General features: G+C 37.3%; 1 protein-coding gene across 1 annotated transcript in view; it reads right to left on the bottom strand.

The window, feature by feature from the left end:
• Positions 1–1,309: 1,309 nt before the first annotated feature.
• The window catches only part of ALDH1A1 (aldehyde dehydrogenase 1 family member A1), a 54,578-nt gene continuing 34,543 nt past the window's right edge, over positions 1,310–21,344 (bottom strand). Inside the window, exons 7-16 of the mRNA XM_075726099.1 lie at positions 20,054–20,183; positions 18,947–19,008; positions 16,253–16,381; positions 13,140–13,253; positions 11,388–11,490; positions 10,646–10,830; positions 7,390–7,554; positions 5,328–5,485; positions 3,726–3,800; positions 1,310–1,382 (exon numbers count right to left, since the gene is read on the bottom strand). Of these exons, the coding sequence (XP_075582214.1) occupies positions 1,310–1,382; positions 3,726–3,800; positions 5,328–5,485; positions 7,390–7,554; positions 10,646–10,830; positions 11,388–11,490; positions 13,140–13,253; positions 16,253–16,381; positions 18,947–19,008; positions 20,054–20,183 (1,194 nt within the window). The remainder of the gene's footprint in view (positions 1,383–3,725; positions 3,801–5,327; positions 5,486–7,389; positions 7,555–10,645; positions 10,831–11,387; positions 11,491–13,139; positions 13,254–16,252; positions 16,382–18,946; positions 19,009–20,053; positions 20,184–21,344) is intronic.

Here is a 21,344-nt window from a genome sequence, read left to right as displayed (position 1 = left end):
TAAGGTTGTACTTAAGGCTGACCCTTTCCAGCAAGAGATGAATTGTGTCTCTGGATTCAGTCCAGAGAAAATATGACCCTGTCAGTAGTAGGCTATGTAATTGCTGTATTTGGTGTCTGTAGACCACTGTCCCAGAGCTTATCTGGTGGCTGCTGATGGTGAGTGGCCATTGGAGGGTGCTGATATCTGTGCTGGCAGAGAATTGTGAAACACCAAAGCCGCACAGACCAAGGGACTGTAGAGGTTGTGATCAGCTTGGGACACGTGTCTGCAGAGGGCCTTTATGAGAACAAGCAGCTATATGAAAAAGAGAGGATGAGGAAAAAGGATGAAGGGAAACAATGGACTAGAAAAAAAAAGAGGAGGGAGGAAAACATGTAAATTATATGCAGGCATATGAGTACAGGAAAAATGGAGCAGGTATAAATCACAAAGGAGATTGCATTCCTTCACCTCCCCTTCTCTTTTTTCCCTTGAATATTTCTGGCTTGTTATCTGTTAAGACTACAATATACTTATCACTACAAAGCCAAGTGCTGGCTCTTTGCAAATTATCCAGTGTTCTCTGTGTTCATATATTTCCGTTTATAATACTGTCAAAGAATTAGGGACTTCAGCCTCCATATAGCCAATATAGTATACTTCTGATGACCTAAACATGCCATTGAGACAGTAGTGCCTCTTTAAGGATATAAAATACGTGCTACATAGTGCCCAGTGGTAAACCGGTGTAATAGAAAAGACTAATGAAAGGTGCCATATTAGGTTTTGAAGGTGGATTTTAATGTTTAATATTATCCAGATTACATTTGTGTAGTAAGATGAACAAATTCAGTAGTCTAAGACATATATCTAGAAGAAGCCCATTATTTCTGAAGGACACAGAAAAGTATCTATCTGCTAATTACTCATAAGTGCTTTTGTTAAGGCCACAAAGGAAAGAAAATGCAGAGAGCTTGCCATCTAACATTTAAAAGAGCACATAAATTCAAACTGTACCTGTAGAATATGTTGAAAAAGGGACATTTTCATAGTACTACAGAGACCTTCCACTGAAAATAAAAAATAGTTCTTTCTGAACATGAATTTCAAAATTAGTTATCTATGTACCAGACATTAAAGTTTTCTTTTCTCAGTTAATCACATTAAAATTTTCTACATTATTCTTTATATTGTTAATGTAAGCAAGTACCTCATACAATCAGAAAGCAAAAAACTTAATGAATAATTTGGGATATAAAACTTCTCAGAATTCAGATAGCCTTTTCAGATTCATTTGAAGATGTTAAATTCTGCACCTCAAGCAGCATTATGAGTTTTTCTGTGGGATTTTGATTGTGACAGTCTTAACTTCTGTGTATTCATGAAGGCCATATTCTCCCCTAGATAAAAGAGAACCAAGAGCAATATTTAGGCTAATGCTTTTTATATGAGTTATGTCCTGGATGGGATTTTCAGTGGTGCTGTGCAATTGGCCAGATGTATAAGTATACTGGACATATTCAGAAGACATCTGTGCAGCTAGACTGCTGCTGGAAGCCTTTTGAAAAGCTACAGCAACTGTCTCCTGAGAAAACTGTGAGAGAGACCAATTTCATTTTTGTGCAAAAGAACAGTGTTTAATCATTTTAGTGCATTTCTAAACTGGTTCTGTGCAGCAAATCAGGCACGTGTTAGGTCTTCACGAGCATGCTCAATGAGTTACTTGCAAAAGCCTTCATCTGATGTCAGGAGTTTTCTCCAGAGTCAAAGAATAGATGCTTCATCTCAAGTAAATGGGGAACATAATTAATCCACTATGAAATCTCCCAGACAGTGAAAAACACTTAAATCTTACTGAAATGTTATTAGCATGATGCCACCTTCATATTTTACATGGTGACATGAAGATTGCTTGTGTGCCTAGATGTTTGACATCTGACGCAGTCAAAGTATTTAGTCATAATTGGTTGCTTTATAGAACAAGGGTTTGCTACAGTATAATGTTATCCAGTTCTCACTGCCATCTCACTAGATACACATGTATGCAATCCAGAAATCTGTGCTTGGGATTCTCATGCTGTGGGAAAATGTTTACTGATTCTCTTAATTTTTGAAGAGGCACTCTGTTAGTATGTGACATTCAGTAGTTTAATTCATAATGGTATTATCGTTCCGAGAATTATACAGGGAATTTTATTCTGGGATTCAAGGAAGTCAATGGCTTCACACGCTGACTTCCTGATTATTTCAGTGCAGTTGTTTCACACATATTTCTGACCCTCCTAAACATTATTGCCACATGTTTATAAAACTTTTTTCCATGGCAGACATCTATCTGGTGCTAATTCCTTCCTTGCCCTTTAGCAGGACTATTTTTATCGGTCCACTAATTGTGATTTTGAACCAAACATTAGAAAAAAATTAATTTGCACAAAAACTTAACTCCTTCAAAATGCATGTTATAGAAAATACTAATTTTTATGATGGCCTATTATGGTTTTCCTGTTATTTCCACCAAATAAATCCCCAAAATATTTCTGCAAAATGCTGTAATTCAGGATTGATGATCTCCCAATTTTTGGCACCCAGCAAATGCAAACAGTCCTTGATAGTATTGGCCTAAATTATTGCATTTTCTTCATTTTGACATTTTCTAAAGCTCTCAGCTTTGGCATAACTCTATTTCCTTTGAAGACAGTGGGAGCTTTGCCATCAGGAGCAGATTGAGTCCAGTGATGAGTAAGCATGAAAATCTAGTCTTTATCTCTTAACAAAAAAAAAAAAAAAAACCACAAAAAAAAACAAAAAAAAGGAGAGAGAAAAAGCAGCTCTGAAGCACTTCACCTGCACATATATTTTTTAATTGTTTCCATTATTCATTAAAAGTACTATGCATTTGGATTAATAAAAGGGAAAACTTACATGTTTTGATTTTTATTCATTGCTTTAAAAATAATTTGTTGTTCCCAAATAGATGGAATTTTTAGCAAAGGACTGCTTATGATTTAAGTTCCAAAAAAACCCAGGAGACGTAATTCTACATAATTTAATGAACATATCAAATGTTTCATGATATAACACATTACATGAGTCTTTTGCTAATACGTACTTCAGGATGAATACAGGTAAGACAGGACATGATTCAAATTGAAACTGGACTAAACCTTAGAACTTTGAAAGAATTTGATTCAATTATCATTTCTGTATACTCCTCCTCTTCTAGTTTGTGAAAAGACCCAAGGTCTGAAGACTACAGAGGACTATTTTTGTCATAACTTTTGACCAAGCTGGAACGTAGTGTAAAAACATTGTTGTCACAAGACTTTTAAACTGAAAACTCTTGTTTAAATCAAGGATTTTGAAATGTCTTGTTTTCAAAAACCTAGCATTTAAAGGGGATTCCACAAACTACACACACATATATCTTCCTGCAAATGACACTTTCTATATATATGCAAAAACTGTAAACCATAAGCACAATGATCAGTTTTGTATATCAGTAGACTGCAAGCTAATAAAAATGGTCATTTTGAAAAAGTGTGTATCTAAGTAGTTTTCTTATTTGTTTTATAGATGAATTTTTTGCTTCACATTGTCTCTGGCAACATGAAGCCTCTAAACATTATACAGACTCATATGACAAAATCTTGAACTGTGCACCCTAGTTTAAATGCTTAAAGTTGGGTTTTGGAATTTCATTTTGCAGTTCCTGTGAATCTACATTTTTAAAAGTATTTACTTACATTTCTCGTCCATTTCCTGACATCTTAAATCCTCCAAAAGGACACTGAGCAGACATTGCACTATAACAATTAACCCTGGAAGAACAGAAAAAATAGTTTTGACAGTATGAAACAAATTTTTTCACTTCTGTTTTTCTATCAACTCTAAAAAACCTATGGTGATATTCACAATCTATATCTGAGTAATATATTTGCAAAAATATGTGTAATTCAAGGTTCAGAGGAACAAAGCATTACCAGAAACTACACTTATAATCAAGGTTCTAACACTCATCAAGGGTCTTCAAGCAGAGTGACAGTCATATCTTGCTCTGATAGTTATGATAAAATTCCTTCCTAACTAGTCCATAAGCTCTCAAACCAAAGACTAGCCACACTTAAGTTTTCTGGAGGTACACTTCGAAGAGATAAATTCAGGATCATGTTAGTATATATTTAGGAAGTTTTGATCAGTTCTACTCAATGTTAAACCATGCTCTGTATTGTGGTTGAGAACAAAAATACAGTAATGAGTCAGAAAGGAATTTCACAGTGGAATTTGTACTATGAAGAGTTTTGGCAGAGTGTGCATCCTGCTACCTAGCTGAGAAGCTCTTTTTTTCTTGCAACATTGTCAAATCAAATATTGTCTGTTTTCGTATCTTACAATTTCTCTTGCTGCCAGTCTACTGGTTTCAACAAAAGAGGTTCTGATCACAGTTAAGGATTCCTAGGCAGACCAGCAATCATGTAAGTGTAAACCCCAAAGATTCCACTTTTATTTTAAACTTTTGCCCATTTAAAGGATACCAACTCCTAAGTCAAAACTGTCAACTTATTTTTAGAAAATGTATGTTTTTAGGACCTGGGCAGGAATTTGTGGTGGTTGCAAGTTTGTTCAGATAAAATGTAAATTGAACACAGGTTTTGCATTCAAATAAAATTGATTGTTCTCTTTCTGATGCATTGAGATAATTTTAGGGAAATGCAGGTCTCTGTCAGTGATAGTCATTAGACTTAGTCTGCTATTCCTCCAAGCTTTCACTCTTGCGTCTCTCAGCCTTTGCCTTTGCAGTTTCATGTAAGTTGCCTCTTTCTTTTACACTGTTGGAAATAGTTGTCCTTGTATTTGTAGCTGTTGTCCACCACTTGTGTTTTCTTCCTTTTCTCAACCACATTTTATCAATCTTTTCCATCATAGATAGATGTTCTGCCCAGGTTAATGGCCACAGTGCTTCAGAGAATTAATTTCTCTACACAGTACAGAAAAATGATCCCCACAAATTAAGTTTGTATTGGGCTATCCCCAGATCCTGAATGGAAAGTGGCACTCTCACTGTATTTCCTTTTGCCTCCTTTCCTTTTTAGCAAGTCGGTTTCCTTTTTCAGACTATCTGCAGGACAATGGTGTGAAGACTTACAAGAAGTATGTCTTTAATAACACACTAAGTATGGAAAGGTGAGGGGAAGACAGACACAGGAGGATGGCATTAATCTGTCTCTCTAAAGATGACAAGGAATTTAAATAAAAGGATACCACCCAATTAAGTGTTAAAATGTCCTACAATTACTGCCATTGGCACCTGCAGTTCTTAAGGAAGAATGAAAAAAGCCATTACTTACCATACTGTTCCAGCCTGAAGAGCAGCTGCAAAAGTCAGGGCTTTATCAATGTCTTTGGTAAAAACTGCTGCTGCTAAGCCATAGGTAGTATTATTTGCCCTCTTGATAACTTCATCCATAGTTTTAAATTTCATGATTTGTTGAACAGGTCCAAATATCTGTTTCAGACACATGTAAACATATGAAATGGACTAGTATAGCTTACTATTGTAAATAGTTTATATTTTTAAAATTTATTTCTGTCAGATGGCCTTATTCCTGAATTCATTCAGTCAAGAGTGTACATCTCAGAACAGAGTTCTACAAAGGATTATGAATTCATATAAAGATAAGATTTTTACAGTATGGAGGAAATCAAGATAGCCTATTTTAAACAGATTAATAAAACAATAAATGATGAAAACAAATAAATAAAGATGAAGAGACACCCACCATAAAGGTAGATAACATGGAGTCACAGTGTGTTATATACCTATACTCGTTACCAATGGCCTGGTATTTCCTTGGTAAGCTGCAGTTTTAGAGTTGAGAAAGACATTCAAATTTTCCTTTCCCTAAACTTTCTATTAGACTTTTATCTCTGCAGGTAGCTGCACAACTGAAACAACTAATTCTGCTTTCCATCTGGGTGTTAGGCAAGATAATAGTCCCTCAGGCTCAGCTTTCCCACTGCTGCCTCTGTGTGTTCTCAGCCAGAGGTGCCCACGCCTACCACACAGTGCCAAGGCTGTGCAGGGCAGGGGGGCATTACCACAGCTAACTACTTCTGTTCCCATAGATCATGAGTTTTCCATTTGATTTTCCTGAAGAGTGTTTAGTGCTAGTTTCTAACTAGAGTTGCAGGGATTGATTTACATATATCAGAAAACCACTGAATGTTCCCCCACTGTTCAAGCTGTGAGTTTCAGAACCTGGATATTCTTTAAATTGCCTTGGCTCTCTGGGGTTTCATTATTCAATACACTCAAAATAGTGTGATAGAAGCAGTTCTTGTACTGCTGACCCAAAGGAAACTAACAGATCTGTGAAGAAACATAACTCTGTGCTTTTCCTACCTGCCTCCCAGACCAGCAGAAACAATCCACATTACTTCTTATAAAGCTCTCTCCTGTTTTACAGCTCTCTCCCTGTCACAATTAACTCTAGATGCTCTGGTGTTCATTTTGACTCAGCCTGTTGACTCTTGCTGAATGCACTGGGTATGTGCAGCAGACTGCATCGGCAGTATCGCTGGCTATATAAAGCAACACCTAGATTTGTAACCATTTTGAAGGAGCTTTCTAATATGAAGAAGTACAGTGGACACCAACTGAAGCACAACTGCAGCAGTTATTAATCAAGATGAATGTAAAAAAATGCAGAGAAGAGATCATGACTGGACTTTGAGGCTGTGTTTACAGAACTGTTTTTCTCAATGGCATAGCAGCTCTGTACTCCTAACTTTCTCCCATTCCTTGCAGATGTTCACTGCTGCCCTGGCACTGCTACCTTGGGCCAGTAAAAGCTCCTTCAACGCTGTGTAGACACATCTGCAAACTGATCTAGGTTAAATAACCCTGAAGAGGCAAAACACTGCTTTGTTGCAATTGCCACCAACAAAATGCCTGCGGAAGCATGATCTATTTTCTCTTATTGCAAAAGAGCTGCTTGGTGCTTATTGTGTCCAAACCCCAACTTAAGTGGCTCCTTAGACAGTGCAAGGAGTTCACAAGCTGTGCCTTCAAGGTATTCTTCTCTGCTACAGGTTACTGTGACTGATATGTGGGACATGGGCAGTACTGGATGATGTAAACAATCCGAACTTCAGCATTTGTTATCTGCTGCCAGCTTAAGCCGGAGCCTTTGTTGGCAGGCCAGCCTTATACGCTTCTCTCTCACCTTCACTGAGTTGGTGAAACAGGCATCAGAAACCAAGAAAAGCATTTTAAACGCCACCAGGATGGAACAACAGATTTACTGAGAGGATTTTTATGTAGCCACTTGACCTTCTAAATGGATATTTTGTACAGACATTTAAACAGACAATCTCAGTGAGAGTACAGACTGCCAAGACCTTATTTACCTCTTCTTTGGCAATGCGCATATCATCTGTAACATTAGAAAAAACTGTGGGCTGGATGAAGTAACCTTTGTCTCCCCATGGACCTCCTCCACATTCCAGTTTGGCTCCTTCTTTTTTCCCACTCTCAATTAGCTCCAGGATTTTTTGAAACTGCTCCTTATCAATCTAAATGAAAAGATATTACAGGGATGAAAACAGCACACACTGTTAAGGATTGTTCTAACTCATTAACCAAAACCTAACAATGTTCCAGCTTTATTCAGCTGCATGTGTTGAAGTGGAAGAGCTGGAGAGCCCTGCAAATATTCTTGTCACTAACTTTTCAAAACTTTGCAGGTGTTTCTCAAATAGATCAGTAATCAGAAATTTTGACATAGGAGAGTCAGCTGTAGAGGGACAGATATCCTGGTTTTCTTCAGTAAAAAAAGAAAAAAAATCTATAAAATGAAAGTGTTTTATGCTTCTCCCAGTACTCTTGTGAACTGTAAATAGTTCATTAAAATAAAAATTGCTGAGCTTGATTCTGCAAAAATAACAGAGGGCTTGATTTAGCCAGCAAGTCTCTTCTGTACTTCACTAGGTCTGGTAGATTTGCTATACTGTTTTACTGAACTATTAGAGGAAGTTAAAGAGCAACAATAAAATATAACTGAAATTCAATGCTGTTTTCAGTTCATTCTGATTTATTAGTGAAATACAGGCACATTTGTGATTTGAGAAATGTAGATGGCAGATTGTTTATGGTATGGAGCCAATGTCTGCCCCTCTACTTGCCCAAGCCTACCAACAAATTCAACATATGCCAAGCATATTGCAGTTTGGCTCTATAGTAGAGCAAAATACATGGTCTTTGGCTGGAAAAGTAGTTTATGGTGGCAGTACAGTAGGGGCTTACATTTCTCTTACCCCTTCCAGTTTTCAGTGCTAAAGTGGATAAAAGGAAAAAGTGTAAATGGGGACTAGAAACAGATCATGCAATGCTTCCTCTCCTCCCCTCTCCAAATCAATCAATCACCACTTCAGGCCTGAAAGGAAATTGTGCACAAGATAATATCAAGAAAATATCAATAGTAAAGCTTGTTTGGTAGAGGCCTCTAACACCCTTTTTTTTTTTATTAGTTCCATTTTCATGATTGTTTCCTTCACTCTTTCAGAATTCAGCCCTTTCACACACTGGCTCATGAAGATACTGAGATTAGGGGGACGCTTGCACAGAAGCTTCTTCTCTGTCATGATACTTATCAGTCAGCAGAGTAGGTGCGTATCTGGGTCTCTTATTCGTGCAACAAAAAGGTCACATTTCAGTTTACCCAACAGGTTCTACCATGGTCATAGAACACAAAAATATTTTCAAAGGTTCTGGGGAATCCTGGATGCGTATTAGACTAAACAGCTATTCGGCTAAAGCTGAGACAAAAGCTTATATTTATGAGGATATGAATTTATAAGGATATTTATAAGGAGGTGATTTTTAGTTTGCTACCTGCCTTTGTAATTTTGCTTTCAACCAATTGCCTTACTGCATGCTGAAGACATAAAATTTCTGCTACCCTCGTGGCCAAATCTCTCTTGTGTATAAACACCTTGAAGAGAAGACAACATTTAGATGATACAGCTCATGTTGCTGTCAGTCATTCCTTTGTTATTATTATCATCATTATTTTTCTTAATAATGTGTGAATTAGCATATGTATGTTCTTTTGAATTCCAGTAGGGCCTTTGGCTCTTCTTTGGTGCCCAGTGTGCAAAGCATTACCCAAACTTGCTGCATGAGGCAGGTGCTGCCCCAGAGGACCTGTAAACTGGAGGACAAATATGGCTTTCAAGGAGGCTCTATGACAAGAGAGCACAGTGAATATGCCTGATAGAGTCTATCAGTTTTTTTTTTTCTAGAAAGAATTAGTCAAAGCACAACAAGGAATTTGAAGATAAGGAGAGATATTTAACATAATTACAAAAGAAATACACCTAAACCACATGGATATAATTTTCCATTAAATGGGATCATACTGTTTCTAAAAGGAGAATCTTCACTAACCTGTGAGAAAATTAAGATTTCTGCTAAGGCTTGCTAAGAAGAAAAAGAAGTCAATAAAGGCAAATCATGAGACTGGAGGAGAAAAGAGCCTTCATGCTCTTTCACATGTTTTCACTAATGCTTTTTTTCAGAAGTCTAACCTTCCTTTTTTTAGTAAAAGTTTATTTTCATCTCTCATTTAAATTGTTGGCATGAATTTCAAACTCAGTAAAGCCACAAAAACATGAAAGTGGAGTTTTGTATTAGCAGCACACCAGACACCTGGAGTTTACTTATTTCAAACTTCCCATCCTCTGGCATTTAAATTTATTCAGCTGAACAAATTAGCTTGTTAGCAAGACACATTGCAGGATATCAAAATAGTATCCTTACTATTTTTAAATTCTCCAAACCTTGTGTGGCTTGGAATACAGTTTTCCAATTTACTCTTTGATTACATAAAATGACTGTGACCACCAATGAAAAACATGTTACATTAGTGAAGTGTGGGAGTTGCTTTGTCTCTAGCTTTTGCTTTGTCTTAAATACAGTTCCTTTATTCTGTGACGATCAAACATGTGCATAAGAGCTCCACCAAAAACGCATATATCCTGTAGTACAAACTGATATGGGAATAAGACTCTAGATGAAAACTAATTTAACAATGCTCGGATGTGATCCACTGAATCCACAGCATTGTCATAGCTATGCTTTTTCATGTATTATAGCATTCATTTAATGGGGAAGCTGTTGGCATAACGTTTTAACATAAGCAGGAAAAAGTACAAAACAATGCATTTTAATTATGTAATATTCTAAAACTGAGCATAGTGAAACACTAACACCTTGAAAAAGGGGAAAAGCGACTATTAAATTTTGTTTCCTCAAGCTACTTACTTACAGTAGCACTGCTTGAATATAATAATAACAATCTCTGACATAGGTGATCGTACTTGTGCTTTTACAGCTGTTGCATTAGAGCTTTCTCAAAGCATTTCTATTCTATATAATTGTTGCCATTCCACAACAAAAGGAACTAGAAAAAAAGAAGAAAACCTCACACTTAGGCCTATGATAGTGGCACAAACAACCATCACTCTAGTTTCTTCCTCCTAGTCCTTCAGACTAACCACTAGACAACTGTACTTAGCCTTGAAACTAATACAACAATAGGTTTAGAAGTATATTAAACTGTGGTGGTGTGTCACAGTTATATTGGAAACATATAACATTACTTACTTGAGGGCCTTGCTGTACACCAGGCAACAGAGGATTCCCAAGGGTATACTTCTTTGCTCGTTCAATGCTCCGGTCAACAAACTCATCATAAATAGGCTCTTCCACAAAAATCCTAGATCCTGCTATACAACACTGTCCCTGGTGGTAGAACAGACCAATATGCGCAAATTCCACAGCGGTGTCCACTGCAGAGAAATGTAGAGTTTGTAAGATCATAAACTTGAATGTCATAAATTCTTTACAAACCTTTGTTACTGCATCTCATTTCCCTTTCTAGCACTTTTTGGTTTTGTGGCCCTTTAAAACACAGATATTCATCCATTTGCTTCTGTCCAAAACTAGTCTTACCAAGAGTATTATGGTATACTTAGACAAACACACATTCAGTTGTTCTATGTAAAATGTAGATTCAACATTATTTGCCCTATCAGCAGTACCAAGAGGAGTATTCAGCTAGAAAGTTAATAAACCTGTGTAAGATCCACCTAGCTGCTTTTGGTTCTGCATTCATGCTGCATTAGGAAGATCTTTAATTACAGTAAGGGTGAGCAGGTTGTCAGAGGTTCATATCCATTCAGGAGCCACCAATTTTGGTGGCAATCTAACTTAAAACTATGAAGTGACCAGAAAACATTGAAAATTACACCTTCATTAAACAGGTACAAATAATTTACTAACAAAGAAAAATAAAAAAATGGGAGTTGCAAAAGTAGTAAGTTTATATAATAAAAATGCTACTAACAGTCTGCATCCGCAAATATAATGTTAGGACTTTTTCCTCCAAGTTCCAATGTAACTCTCTTCAGATTGCTCTTCCCTGCTGCTTCTTTAATCAGTTTGCCAACCTAAAAGGTAGGGAGAGGACAGCTTCATCTTAAAAGTTTTATTATGACCTCAATAACACTTCTCTGAGTTCCTCAAAAGTGAGAATCAGCTCACAGTTGTCTGCTATCCCAGTAATCGCAGAAATGAAAAATAAATTAAAAAAAAAATTTGAAGAGTCAAGTTGCAGGTGACATGCAGCCTATGAACCAGGAATGCTTTCTACAAGAGTTTCCCCCTGGACACACTCATATTAACTGCCAAAGATGTTTGGTGCTTTTTTGGTTACCACCACTCTAGCTGCTTGTATCTGTAATTTAAAGTAGGCACTGATTTCTCCTCCACTAGGTACTTCCATTAGGCTGAAACTCCTCTGTTTTGTACATGGGAAAGCCCTTTAATGCACAAAGTGTATGAGGGAAAAAGTAGATATCTACACCGCCTGTATGGCCAACTCTTCATTATTCTGGTTTCTCCCTTAGAAGAAAGAAGAGAAAATGGACATTGTGAGGCAGAACCCCTACCCTGCTTCTTTCCATTGATGGCATAATGAAAGGAACAGCTTAATATGAATTGTCCTGGAAAAACTGTGAAGGGAAAGCATGCTTGTAGTCCTTGCAGCTTTGGTCTGTAACTGCTTGTGTGTAGCAACCGTCAGATAGCTTCCTCCCCTTTCCAGCCTTCATTTCTTGCTGCCAGATTACACTGTCAGAAGAAGAGGACTGTCACCAAAGTCTATGAATACACCCTCTGGTCCACCTGCCTTTGGAGGGATATGGGGCACTGGGAACTGTAGTTGTTACTATCCATTGGGAACTTCTGTGGGATATTTCTCAGATGTTGGGTTTTTGGGTTGTTTTCTCATTACTTTAGAGCTAACAGTTTCTAGGAATAAACATAGCTCTTGCACTCAGTGTGTACTGATTCTTGACATGAGGCAATGATATTTAGTTTTGGAGTGCATATCCAAGGACTTAAGAGACCAGCTGGCAGCTCTTCGACGTAGCATGCATACAGATAGATAATATAATGCACTGTGTTAAGGATATAGTTATATAACACCTGCACTGAGAAATCTTTGATATCATTCACTGTTCTTCAGAGTGAAGGTTAGGGAAAATTAACAGTGACCTTGCTTTCAATTATTGACTGATACATATTCAAATGCACTTCTAAGTCCACCCAGATGACCATCAGTATCATTCAAATACCAAAAAGCCATCATCTCACCTACGTGTGTGCAGAATCAGGAATGAGATTTCTGAAGTGTCTTCCTACCATCTTGTTATTAAAATTAAAGAGAACGGAGTACAGCCTGTGTCACTTTTTTCATTTTAAAAAATAATTATTTTTAAAAAAGAAGCAAATAAAAAGTTATGAAAACGTTTTATTTTTAAAGGACAAGACTTAAAACAGCCTTGGTATACTAGAACCTATTGTAGCTCATGGAGTGCCTTTGTTTGAAGGGCTCTCCTGCAATACAAACATTGTTTAAATATGTTTAAAGTTAATAATAACCAACAAATCATTAACAGACTTTGTTTAACAAACCAGCAGCCAAAAGAAGGAAAAAAGTTAAAATAGTTACATAGAACAAGTTAGACAATAAATCATTACTGGGAATCAGAGGGGCACATTTCCTGCTTATATTTTCTTGCATTCATTACAGTACCTCTGTAGAACCTGTGAAAGCTACTTTATCTACATCCATGTGGTGAGAAATTGCTGCTCCAGCAGTGGGTCCAAAGCCTGGCACAATGTTCACAACTCCAGGTGGAAATCCTGCCTGAATTGGAAGAGAGAACCCTGTAAATTTAGGGAAGGATGTAACTGTAACTGTAACTGCTTGTGTGTAGCAACCATCAGATAGCTTCCTCCCCCTTCCAGCCTTCCTGCCTTCATTTCTTGCTGCCAGATTACACTGTCAGAAGAAGAGGACTATCACCAAAGTCTATGAATACACCCTCTGGTCCACATATCTCATACAGTCTTATTTCCCTTTTCAGTTCTCCAGCCACCTTTTCTCAGTCATACAGTTATTCTCAGCCCTAGAGCCCTAAATATGTTCATTCTCACATGATTTACGCCCTCTTTCCACCACCTGTATTTTAGGCTTTTGAACTGGCTTTTTAAAAAAAAAAAAAAAAGATTTTATTTTAGTTCTTTTTCAGTGCCAGAGCCAAGAAATAAATTTATTTTTTCTTTTCTCCTGCAGTCAGATGTGTAAAGAAAAAGGGTACTTAATTTCATGTCTGCTTCATTAAAGCTATTTGAATTATCCTATGTGCTTGCTGACTTCTGCTCATTATTCCTCATGCTAGATGGAATTTAATTAATGTTGTGCTGACTCACACTGAAATTCTATTAAGGCAAATGATTGAAATAGTACTTCAAACTCAATGTCTTTGCTGCTTCGTCTGGATGTAGGTTAAAAGTAGAGAGTGGCAACATGAGAGTTTACAGCACAGGAGTTTACAGCACAGAAGAGGCAGATCAGCTACCAAGCATGAAAAAGCTGTCCACCTGAGATATGCACAGTTCCAGTATCTTGCAAATTTTCTGTTTAAAGAGGCTTTTCCTGTGGGCCAAATCAAACCTATTGTTTCCCACCAATTCTGTATTAGGTATGTTCCACAGGCAAAAAAAGTTATTTTCTTCCAACAGGTTGTCAGGCAAACTCCTGTGGATGTGTGAAGTGCTGCTGAATTTTCTGTCAGCTTAAGAAGCAGCTATGGGATCTCAGTGGCACTCGCACAGCAAGCATAGAATTAAAAGACCAAAAGATGCATCTCCTGTATTGTCACTTAAATGAGCCTCTTTTTACTATTAAATAGGGCTTTGGAATTACATGCAAAGGTTTCATTTTCATTTGGAAAATAGTGGATTTCTGCTGCTGAGTTACAGCTCCTAAACCTTGTGTCCTGCATTATGAACACCAGACAATTACTTCTGTTTGAGCAGCTTCGGTTCCTTACAGGTTCATGCTCAGATAGATTCTATCAAAGCTTTTTATGTTCACTTAATATTCCAGATTAATATTTAACCTGGAACTGATGAGATGATGAGGTTCCTTCCATTTTCTTAGCATTGTGTTTCATACTTAATTTGTAGAGAAAAGTAAGAATATTTTTTATGTGTCTAATACACACTGTCTCACTTTGGGCATTTAATATCCATGTCTACATTAGAAGCTATTCTCTATGCATTAGCAAAGGAGCCTTGTGAGGACTATTAAGAAGGATAGTGAGGATTACCAAAAGTGACTTTTTTTTTTTAATGTAGACACTTCAGAAGTAGAAAGTTAAATTAGACCTTCAGATAGTTTCACAACAAGTCTAAAGCAGCTACTGAAGTGATCACTGAGGTTTGATCACTATCAGGGATTTGGGCTCCAACTTTATTTGGGTAATCTGGGTGTAAATTAAAACTCAGCTAGTTTTGGGTGAATAAATCTTGAAGGACTTGATAAGATAAATATTTGCCTTTTTTTAAAGCTCCACAATATCTACCAGATAATACACCAGAGACATTTAACAATTATTTACTTAAGCTTCTCATCCAGTTGAACACTGAATGAATGGGTAAAATTAGAATCATCTTGCTTTTTTACCAAAAATGAGCTAGTATTATACTAATCATTGCCACTCTGTAACCATTGTAAGTGTGCATACAAAATGGACCACTGATCACTTTCCCACTTACAAGCTCTCCTTTCAGGAAATCAGAATATCAGAATAGGTATTTCCTTAGACTCAGAGCAGAACTGAGTTACTTTCCCTGTAAAGTTGCTTTTTCAGAGAAATACACTTTCTGATACGTGTTAAAAATGAATAGAGAAGGTATCTGATTTTTTTTTTTTAAAGCAATTCCTCCTCCCCAGTATTATCTAATAGCATTTACTATGTGATGGAATAACAGCAGAACTTGGCTCCTTCCTGATAGTAATTCAGTTTCTGTGAAATATTAACACATAACCAGTCAGCATACTCTGCTGAATCATTGTTTTGAAGCAGAATAATAAAATGTGCCAAGTCATTTCCATTAACACTCTGCAAGGTTACTGCACTGGTGATTATTGACATCTGTGCCAACTCTTCAAACATGTTAGATTACATTTGTTGACTTTATTGGGAAGCAAGATAGCTAAACTATTTAACTGTTCTTTCGGTGTTTGCTGGGCTGGGCACAATAGTCAATGTAACTTTGGAGACACTGGAGAAACTACCACACTCTTTGTGTTCAAAAGCACAAAGTGTATTCTCCCAGTTTCTGTGTGAAGAGAGTTCACAAGTTTGGCAGCAGTCACCAGTTCAATTTTATAGCTCCCTATTAATAATAAACCCAGCTGGATGAAAAGTTTGTTCAATTAAAAAATAATAATAATTAGCTGTATAAACAGGTCATTTTCTGTGATAACTCTGCTAATAAAGTCATTGCCACCCACCTCTAAGTACTCTGCTCTTGACTCCTTGTTTGCTTTTGACTTTGAAAGGTACTGTGCTTTTGTAATACAAATATATTTGCCAAGGAATGGAGTTTACTAAATTGCTATTGTGGGTTTTTTTTGTGTGTGTGTGTGTGGACCAGGCTGAAAGATATGCATGCTTTTGTCCTGGATTTGCTTCACTGGTTTGCAGTAAGGTAAGTTCCATAGTACAAGGCTAGACATGCAATGAGAAGTACTTGCAGAGGACAGCCTGACTTATACCACCTGTGTGGTGTTTCAGCTATAGTATACTCTTACATTTCTGAGAAGGGCGAAAAACTCTGTTGTTGACGACTTACCTCTTTAATTAAGGATCCCATGTAAAGGGCAGTCAGTGGAGTTTGTTCTGCTGGTTTGACAACCACTGTGTTTCCACAACAAAGGGCAGGGGCGATCTTCCAGATGAACATAACCAATGGGAAGTTCCACTGAAAGACAGATGAGAAGGTGTATCCTATTTCTAATACATCACCAAAATGCCTTTGCTCTTTCTATGATAATAGCACAAATTGTCACCTGGGTGGTTGAACTCTCTGTTGAACTCTCTTTAGAATGAAGGCATTTTGAAAAAGCAACTGGCAAGCCATGTCATACAAAGACCAGTGATTTTGGTATATGTGAGTCCAGGGGATCCAAGGTTTTACTTAAAAGCTCAGGAGACAATAAGGATGTTCCTCTAAAAAAAGCCTTACAGAGAGTTGCTGGATTAGTGGTGAAATTGGGAGTTTTGCTATGTTAAATGATCACATCCATCATCAATTTTCTAAGAGAGACAAGGCAATAACATGTAACGATGCTCTTGCCCTCTTCCCTGGAGGTTTCACCGGCAGCTCTCTACTGTGGTCAGTCCAGACAGGCTGCGGAGCAGTTGACTCCTTTGGACCCCATATTCAGCAGTATGAAGGACATATGGCTGGGGGAAAAATGGGTTGCCCCTTTAAGAATATTTCTAATAGTTTTGGAAGCATTGAGTTCGTGAGCCTCAGCACAAAATATGCAATGTGCATTACCTTTATGAAAGTGGGGAAAAAGGCAGTTAATAGTTACCTACTATGTCAGAAAGGCTTGGAGGAGTATACACGCAACTGTTTTTTATCTGTCTCCTTATCTCATTGCAGTCTTACCCCACCCCCAAAAATAACAGAAGCACAAATAACACAAAGTAAGGGATTACAAGGTTTTCTGGATCTTCATCATTAAACTGGAACTGTGTTAGTGGAATGGAAATGGAAATTATGAGCTATCAAAAGTGTTTTTCAGTGTTCACATAGTCCTCAAAGTTTTTTTTACATAAAAATCTCCAACTTGTTGGGTTCACATTTCAATGGAGAGAAAATGAAGATATACTCAGAAGTCCTTCAACATTTTATAAGAGAAGACAGTGTTTGTACTAAATGCTTATACTTCCAGGATGGAATTTTATTTAGAAGAGGCCACATCTAGTGTTTCTAGTTCTTTAGCATATCTTGACTCTGCATGCTTTACTTGAAATATCTTGTGCATGACCAACAAGAGAATCTAAACTAGCAGATTGCCACGCTCTCCTAGAGGCTGGATCCTAACGTATTCCAGTGATGTTCTCTAAATCAATGTAGTGGCCTAAAGAGATAGGAAATCTGCAAGCTCAACTGGAAGACATCAGGAACATGTGTGGGACACACATGACGGAGCAAACCTGATAGACATGCTGACTATTTCAGAATCTGGTAAGCTGTTGAGCAGGTCAGGTCAGGCTGCTCATACCCAACATGTGCAAAGAGGTGGGTGGATTAGGAGCATCTAGTGCATATAACCATTTTCACAGCAACCCATTGAAGCTGTGTAGACCTCACAAACAAGTTTAAGATCATAGAATCATAGAATCATTTAGGTTGGAAAAGACCTTTAAGATCATCCAGTCCAACCATTAACCTAACACTACCAAGTCCATCACTAAACCAATTAAGCGTAGAGTAGCAATTTCATATTTCCTGGCTTGGTGGCTGGATTATTTTATAATGAAAGTAAAAACTAGGAATCATTAAGATTGGAAAGGACCTCTAAGGTCATCATTCCAATCATCAACCCAACACCACCATGCCTACTAAACCATGTCCCAGAGTGCTGCATCTACCTGTTTTTTGAACACTTCCAGGGATGGTGACTCTACCACCTCTCTGGGCAGACTGTTCCAATGCTTGACTATGCTTTCTGTGAAGAATTTTTTCCTAATATCCAATTTAAATCTCCCCTGGCCCAGCTTGAGCCTATTTCCTCTCGTCCTCTTTCTAGCTACTTGTGAGAAGAGACCAACACCCACCTCACTACAACCTCCTCTCAGGTAGTTGTAGAGAGCAGTAAGGTCTCCCCTCAGCCTCCTCTTCTCCAGACTAAACAAACCCAGTTCCCTCAGCTGCTCCTCATAAGACCTGTGCTCCAGACCCTTCACCAGCTTCATTGCCCTTCTCCGGCCCTTAGTGTTTTGGATGTTCAGACTCAGGCAGGCCTTTTGAATCCTCACTTAAAATAAGTGACTTCAAACCTGGGAATTTAGACACTCTGGACAATTGGACACATTCTTTGTGTTGTTTACATGTATCACCAACATGGTGAAAGAGTCTTAGTCATAAATAAAGTTTAAGGTGTCTGGATGCTGTACAGAGCAGAACAGATATTCCAGGTCCTAAAGAGCTTATAGGCTGTAAATATAACCCTCTCCTACTTGTTTATTTGTAATTCTTTCAGTTCCAACAAAACACAATGCTGTCTTTCAGACTAATCCATCAGTCAGTCTTCTGTATACACGGGAGGAGATACACAAGGCTGGACCAGCCTGACTTATCAAAAACTTCCTGTTGCAGAATTTGATGAGTTCTCAGGATAGTCTCTATCTTCAGGACCTGAAAGTTTCTGAGTGGTAATATTTCACAAATGCACTTGTACAGACAACATTTCAAAAGCATTTCCATTTTTAACAGGAATATTTGTGTTTTACATAAGTGACTCCAACTTACAGGAATAATTTGGCCACACACCCCAATAGGCTCATGTCTTGTAAATGTAAAAAAGTTTCCATCTAGGGAAAGAAGAAATAAATTACATTCAGACAAAGCACTTGTGAGAAACGGTTAAATCAGAAAGAAGATAAAGTTGGATACCAAACTTAGCTGGATACAATTTTACTTATAAATGATATTTTCAAAATCTTAACTATGCAAAAAAACAACCATAAAGTACATCTGGATTCAATATCTACTTTCTTCGAGGTTTGATTCTGCCAGTCTGACTGACTTTTTGCAGTGATAACCCTGCTTCTCAATATGGTATGCACAGCATACCAAATGAGCATTCCTCGTTTCTTTTTTCTTTCATCACCTTTTTTTTTGGAAGTGCTCTTTTAAAAGCTACTTGCAATCCTAGGTACATATCAGACATTTTTTAATATTAGATCTTAGCTTAAGTCAAATCCATTAAGTATAAAATTCTCTTTGATTTAAATAAACATGTGTTCCATTAAGCCTAGTATAGAGATCTACGTGATGCAAGAAAGTTGGAAGCATTTATCACTCTAGTTTTCCTTAATTCCTTCTTTATTACCATTCTTTTCTTTGTCCTTCTGAGAGAAGGAACAGTGATTTCATAGAACTGCTTAATGGGAGAGGGAACAGAATGAAATTTCAGCAAAATAAAGGAACGTTTCCTCCTTCCTCTCTCTTAGTGTTCTTCCTAATACATTATCCAATAACTGAAACAAATATTATTGTCTGTGCTAATCTTAGCTTTAATAATCAAATACCTGGTTTTCATTACTGTGCCATTGCATAAACTATACTTGCTATGCAAAGGTAACCTACCAGACTTAGATGTACATACAGGCTAAAATCTTTTGGTCAATGAATAGTACTTATTACTGGTGTATAGAACAAGAAATAAATGTGAATAACTGCACCAAATGTTAAAAATGAGCATTATGATAAATCCTAAATAACCTACATTAAGAACTGTCTAAAGTATTTTCCATTTGTGATATTTTACGTGTTGCAAAACTTTTAGAAAAGGGCAGGTTTCTGCAGATCACATTGGCTTCAGTCCTCTACTTCTGTTATCTCAAAACTACTCACCCATTGGAACAGTACGCCCATGGATCTTATCAGCCCAGCCTGCACAGTAGCGTAACGTTTTGACACAGGCACCTAAATCCATTAGGTAGGCAGTGGAAAAGAGTTTCCCACCATCAATGGCTTCCATTGTCTGCAGACAACAGCAATTACAAAGTTAATATCAAATATTGATAATGGTTCTCATGCTTCTACTTTGTCATTTAGCTTTTGGTTGTTCAGTTCAGAGGTTTTCAGCTTTAGTACATTTATATTAATTCCCCTCTGAAGGATACTTAGCATTTGAAAAACCCAAGGTAGCAATTTACAAATGAGAAAGTTTCGTGATGGTTTTTGCACAGTGAGCTATGCAGATAACATGATCACGGCACATTTGTAATGGTGAGATGTTCCGAAAAAATAATAGCATTTCTCCCATCTGAATCAATTACACTGTTCTAGTTTATATTAAGTATTCTACAAGTGTAGATGAAAAGATCAGCTAGGAGTCTGTGCAAACAACTGATGCAAATAAAATGAGTGGCCTCCTTCAGCGTATTTGCACTGATACCCAAGGTAGGCAGTAGTTTCCTGGAAATAACTGTCACATTAACTTAGGATCATGTGCTGTTTCATTATTAAGGAACATCTTTCTAGGTGCTTAATAAATGCATGATTAGCAACTTCTATGAGCAAGAGGACTCACAACATAGAATAAAATACCCCCAAAATACCTTGAGTGTTTGATCTGCAAAGGAAAGTTCTGAGCATTGAGAACTCTTAGCTCAGAAAAATTCACTATGAAAAATAAAGACTTACTCAGAAGACACTCTCTTTTATTGGCTAACTACTAACTGAGTGAACTAACTAGTTTTATTTGAAACCAGACCTGACTCTTCATTGATGTCCATGTCAGGCAGACACAAACCTTTAGAATAATAATTAGCAAATATTCATTCAACATCTATAACTTTTCAGCTGACCCATTCTGTTCTACCCACAGTGCTTTAATGATCCCACAGAGACACCAGCACTAAATAAGGCTGATTTCCAGCCAAATCTAGGGAGTGCAGTTTGGATTAATGTAATTTCAATATCCCTAATTATTGGGACATCTGGTTAAAGACCATGTGCAGTTCTTAAATAGTGTCAACATCTTCTTGACATTGCTAGAATTTTTTTTCTCAAGTTTTCCAGCACAGAGACACTGGGGATCTTCAGCTTTGTGAACAATCCTGTTAGGATACATAGTAGGAAAACCCCAGACTATAGTTTCAAGATCTAGTCAGATCTTAGAAATATTATTTTCTTTTCT

This window comes from Pelecanus crispus, chromosome Z (assembly GCF_030463565.1).
Source record: "Pelecanus crispus isolate bPelCri1 chromosome Z, bPelCri1.pri, whole genome shotgun sequence".
Taxonomy (NCBI): domain Eukaryota; kingdom Metazoa; phylum Chordata; class Aves; order Pelecaniformes; family Pelecanidae; genus Pelecanus; species Pelecanus crispus.
Note: the sequence above shows the minus strand (reverse complement) of the source record. Positions and strands in the feature narration are given on the sequence as shown.